The following is a 5,395-nucleotide window of genomic DNA, read 5'->3' as shown; positions in this document are numbered from 1 at the left end:
AATATTTAAAAAAAAAAGATTCAACAATTAATTCTCTGGTCTAAACATAAAAAATGCAACGACACAGGAACTTAAACTAATTTAAAATACTATTCCCACTTCTGTAAAAGTGGACATAAATATATGTGTTAATTATAAAAGATTCATATATGATTCAATGTACATGTAGTAAGAAAATACATAGCCAAAACCAAAGTACCTATATATAATTCATTCATTTTCCTTGTCATAGGATTTACAATGTAGCTAAGGAAATGATTAATAATGGAGATCCCAAGACTCTTGAAACTGTCCATTTTCTTTTGCTATAAATTCATAAATGGCATTCAGTCATATGTTGATGCTCTATAGGTATTTGCTCACAGAAGAAATTTTCAGAAGCAACAGTTGACCTAATACATGTCCATTTCATCATCTTAGTTTCTCAGTACATTGAAATCTAAAGCTAGAGGCTTAGCTTGAGAAAAAAGGCCATTCCACTTAATAGACTTGCCATTAACCAGAGGACTTTTCATGGGGCAGAGTTGGAGAGATCTACCTGACCACTCACACAAAAAAGAGCTTAAAAACACGTGTCTGTCTTTGCCTTTTTGTGATGAGATGGTCCAAAAGGAATGAAGATAAACATTGGGTTATACACAGAGCTGAAATCTGGCAGACCAAGTAAATCTTGTCACTTCAAGTTTATTTTCTTGAGAAAGTTTGAAGTGTAGGGTATTTGGCAGGTGGTGGAGAGGTTAGGGTTGCAAAGTCTGCTTTTAGAGCATCCCTTATGTCAGCAAGGGCTAATTAGAGAACTGGTAAGGGAAGCCAGTCATAAGTAAGAAGCAACACTGCTGGAAAAACCCCCAAATCCACTGAGTCTTCTATTCCTACACATTATGGTGGTCATCTTGCCATGGTAATCAGATCTCCAAACTTTCCAAGCTAGGTTTCTCTACAACCTAAGGGCACTTGCACAGTCAGTTACTTTGGGAATTATTTGAGATTAATCTTTGATTTGGTGCCTAGAGGAGGGGATCAGTGTGGGTCTTTGGAGCATCCTGTCCTTTTACGCAGCAACTATGCCTGCGTTGCATCCGTTGCCTGCCCCGGAATAAGCCTTCCAGATACCACTGTTCCTGCTGCAGCTGCTGTTTGCTGTTTTTCAACTGATTTTGACAAGCCATCAGCTCTTGGGATTGCTGAATTAGCTGCTGCAGATCCTTTTGTAAGTGTTGTCCCTTTATGTGGAGGCCACGGGAGAACTCGAACATATACTGCTTCGCTGCCAACTCCAAGGTCTGGTTATGCTTCTGAAGCTCCCTTTTTACCTTTCCCAGCTGGCTTGTGTCTGGCTGATTCAATTGTTTTTCTAGGAATGCTTTTTCCTGGAGAAGCTGTCTCTGCACTTCTCGGGCCTTTGTAGCTGTCTCATCTTGGATTTTCCTTTTCTCTTCCTCCAATGTCTGAATCTCTATCTTCTGCTTTTCCTTTAATAGTAAAATGTCCTCCAATGCCCTTAACTGTTCCTTCAAAAGGGCATGTGTCTTCTCCTTCTTCAGTATCTCTGCTTTAAGCACTGAAGTTTTTTTTGCATATCTGGAAGCAGTTTCCTGCCTCCAGGGTTCAATCTCCTCACATTTTTGTACATAGTCATTCCATAGTTTTTTGGGTTGCTTTTTGTACTCCTCAGTTTTGTTGGTCAGATATTCCATAATGAGTTTGTCTTCAGCCTGGACAAGTATCTTTTCAGCGTATAGCTGCCTGTTGTCCTTTTGGAGCTGTTCCTGCTGGATTTGAGCTTGTTTTATTTTTTTGCTCAGCTCCATGATTTCCTTCATTGCCATTTTTTTAAACTTCATTTCATCCTTTTTTAGTGTTTCATGTTTGAAAAGACTATCTATTAGATGAAGATATGGTGGAAGATGCGTTCTAGAGTCCTCAGCAAACCTGAAGAAATAAAATAAAAAATTATACATTCCTCCATTGGATTTGTCATTAAAATTTAAGAAGTTAAAAAATATACATGTTGGTTGGTCTGATGGTAGTGGGTTATCAGAAACTATTAACATTGGTGCAACTAAAGTTGGTATACACCCCTCCCCCCCTCCCCCCCGCCCAGCTGAATTTGACTGGCTTAAAAAAAAAAAGGTACATGTCTACTTTGATGAACACAATATATTTGGCCAGATAATAGGTTTTAAGGAAGCTCTGTTGGCCCAGTGTGTTAGGAGTTGGGCTGCCAACCCAAAAACGTGCCTTTCATATCCACCAACTGCTCTTTAGGAGAGCAATGAATCTCCTATTTACACTTTGGAAATCCCACTGAGTCCTTGATGGTGTAGTCCATAGGGAGTTGTGGTGTTAACCCATATGCCTTGACTCTCTCACAGTTCAAATGCACTAGTGGCTCCCTGAGAGGGAGAAAGATGAGCAGTCTCATAGAATGAAATGTATAGTCTCAAAATTCTGCTTAAGGGTTAGCTATTATTCCTTGCTTCTGTGTAGAAGACAATGAGAGAGAGAGTACTATGAAATGAAAGTGGTTCAAAACCACCCAGAGACATCCGCTCTTGAAACATCAGAGCCTTGAAAACCTGCAGAACAGTTCTCCTCTTTTTGTTTGTATGTTTCCAGATCTACTCTTGACACACATGGGGTTACCATGTGAGGGGATCGACTTCACAGCAACTAACAATACTTTCCAAAGGAATATTGCTAGGAGTGAGTTGTGATATTGGAGAAGAATATGGAATATCCCACTGCTTGCCAAAAGAACAAATAGTTAAGTCTTAGAGAAAGTGCAGCCAGAGTGCTTCTTGGAGGCAAAGATGAAAAAGCTTCATCTCACATTCTTCAGGTATGCTGCTAGGAGAGGTTATTCCTTGGAGAAGAACATCAAGGTGGAGGATCAGCTAAAGAGAAGAAGACACCCGCTCCGGCCCCCCCCCCTTACCCCCGCCCCGAGATAGACTGACACAGTAACTGCAGCAATGGCCTCAAGTGTACCAGCGATGATAGGACAGGATTCTGGTATGTTGTTCATAGGGTTGCTATGAGTCGCCCTGGACTCCAAGGCATCTAATAACAAAGATGAGGGCCAACCGTTTACAACAATATGGGCTTCAGTATAAGCCTGTGAAACAGTAACTCAATTTTAAAGAGAAAATTGATTCAGAGAACTTGAGTTGCTCAACTGATTAATAAGTGTCAGTTGCTACAGTGGGCCAAGGGAGATGGGCTTGTTAACTCTGTAAGAAAGGTGCGCATGGGCCAAGGTTTTAATCTGTTGTACACGGGTCCCTGTGACTGCACCCAACAACAAAGGCCCACAGGAACAGACTGAGTGGTAAAGACTTGGCATTCTCTCCATTTTCTTTGCTGAGAGTGAGAGGAAAATCTCTCCTAAACTCACGTGTGCCAGGGATCGAAGCATTCAACTTCAAGTCGTTTTTGCCTGCTTAGTTCACTGAAGGCAATGGTCGAGGGGGAAGCTCTGCTGTCCAGGGCCGATGACTTGCGAGAATGGTGCCTAAACTCGTTCAATTCTCGCAGTTTTTCTGGCTTGTGCTCAGTTGTTCTCGGTGCTGTCCTGCAACCCCCAGCGATGTAACCCGGCTCAGCCTGGACCCTTGCAGCCCTAGACATTTTAGCCTCCGCTTCAGGGAAAGCTCCAGCAGTCAGTTCTCCCAAGGCTCTGCTTTCTTTTCCTTGGAGGCCTAAAAAGAGATCCCCTCTCCTCATTTTCCTTTTGTGGGAGCCTTCATCTTGGGATACCATTTCATTTATCCCTCTGCAGACAAACGTTTCCTCAACCCAGACCCTAAACTGCGTTGGTGAACGCCCCTTTTCCTTGTTCCCTTTAGCCCGCCTCTAGGTTGCCCCGCTGAGCCATTTCTCTGCCCCTGTCAGTAGTTGGCCCCGCCTATCCTTCGCCCCGCCCACCTTCCCTAGCCTATATATTCAACTCTACGCTCTCTCCCAAGGCCAGAGAGTCCCGGAAGTCGCTCTATTCTCTGTTGTATGTTGGCGGATCTAAGGAGAAAGATGGCGGCTCCCGCGACTGTGTCTGAACAGCACGCTACAGGAGTTTCACAACCCCCGGTGTGCCTGTTGGTGTTGGGAATGGCAGGATCGGGAAAAACAACTTTTGTACAGGTAAATTCCATGGCACACGTGTTGGAAGGTGTATATGAAAGGTTGTGGAGAGCGAAGACCTAACTGAAGGGGAGGAAGGTCTCGCCGGAGTTAAAGGGTACCTTAGCGTTCCTTTCTGGCGTGGGACTTTAGCTCTGGTACCTTCTCGTGACTGTATCGTGTGCTGTTATATACTGCTGAGTCAGAATTGACTCATAGCTGAACCTCCAGAGTATTTTCAGAGGCAGTTAATCTCATGGGAGGAGATTGCCCTTCTTCCGCGCAGCAGCTGGTGGATTCGAGCCTCAAGTTTTAGGTTTGGCAGTGCATTTCCTTCCCACCAAGCCTGCGAGCTTTAATTAAGGCTTTCTTCTGCGTACATTTCAGTGTTCGGTGCGTACAGTTTACTACGTTGTCCTGAATTGTTTTATCGATATACTTGTGCACTTCTTTATGGCAAGGACTTCAGGAAACTCCAGCAATTTCTTCAGAGCTAGCACGCGGGCTTTCTCTAAGATTTGTCAAAAGAGCTATTTTTTGAGCGCCTGTCATTTTGCAGACAGTGAGGATACAGTGATAAACGGGTTGTTAAGGTTTCTGTTGTAGTTGGTTTAGTATTTTATTGAGGGACACAGATATTCTGCCCTACCCCCACCCTCAAGAACAAGTGAAGTGATAGCGTGTAATAGGATGCTCTATATTAGACATATATTAAAAGTTTGAACTGAGAGCTGAATTTTGGGTTGGATATTTTAGATAGACATACAGGTGTAAAACCCTTCAGTCATAGGCAACAAATCATTGGAAGTTATCTTTGCTTACTTACCTGCCTCTTCATGTCTCTGCAGAGGCTTACAGGATACTTGTATGGCCAAGCCCGTCCACCATACGTGATCAATTTGGACCCTGCTGTGCACGAAGTTCCTTTTCCTGCAAATATTGGTGAGTGAACCATCCCAAAGCTAGTGTGGAGTGCCTCAAAGGGAATGGAAAGCCTCAGCCTTCAGTGCCCTTATTTTTCCTCTTTTCTCAAGATGTACTCTTCATTAATCTTGGATTTGCTAGTCTTTAAACAGGTTTCTTCTTTATTAAGTTTTTTTATTGCTGTAGTCCTCCCCTTTATTAAATTTTCCCTTTCCCCTCACCTTTCTCTGTGTTCATTTTCTGACCCTAGTGTGTTAGGCTACTGTTATTTAGGTAAATAAGCTATGTTGTTGTTGTTATGTGCCGCCGAGTCGTTTTCGACTCATAGCGACCCTATGCACAACAGCCCTAA

At 43.1% G+C, this 5,395-nt stretch overlaps 2 protein-coding genes across 2 annotated transcripts in view; one reads left to right on the top strand and one right to left on the bottom strand.

Annotated features, from left to right (window-relative positions):
- Positions 1 to 978: 978 nt before the first annotated feature.
- Positions 979 to 3,630, bottom strand: CCDC121 (coiled-coil domain containing 121). The gene is given in 3 exon segments (XM_006880691.1): positions 979 to 1,020; positions 1,023 to 1,932; positions 3,398 to 3,630. Coding segments are annotated over 3 exon segments (1,185 nt in total).
- Positions 3,631 to 4,026: 396 nt separating this feature from the next.
- Positions 4,027 to 5,395, top strand: part of GPN1 (GPN-loop GTPase 1) — a 32,783-nt gene continuing 31,414 nt past the window's right edge. The window contains exons 1-2 of the mRNA XM_006880577.1: positions 4,027 to 4,140; positions 4,968 to 5,061. Of these exons, the coding sequence (XP_006880639.1) occupies positions 4,030 to 4,140; positions 4,968 to 5,061 (205 nt within the window). The 5' untranslated portion in view covers positions 4,027 to 4,029. The remainder of the gene's footprint in view (positions 4,141 to 4,967; positions 5,062 to 5,395) is intronic.

The sequence above is a fragment of the Elephantulus edwardii genome, unplaced genomic scaffold, assembly GCF_000299155.1.
Source record: "Elephantulus edwardii isolate Elephantulus edwardi_28Jun2011 unplaced genomic scaffold, EleEdw1.0 scaffold00009, whole genome shotgun sequence".
Taxonomy (NCBI): Eukaryota; Metazoa; Chordata; class Mammalia; order Macroscelidea; family Macroscelididae; genus Elephantulus; species Elephantulus edwardii.
The sequence above is the reverse complement of the archived record's forward strand: the minus strand, read 5'-3'. Positions and strand labels throughout refer to the sequence as shown.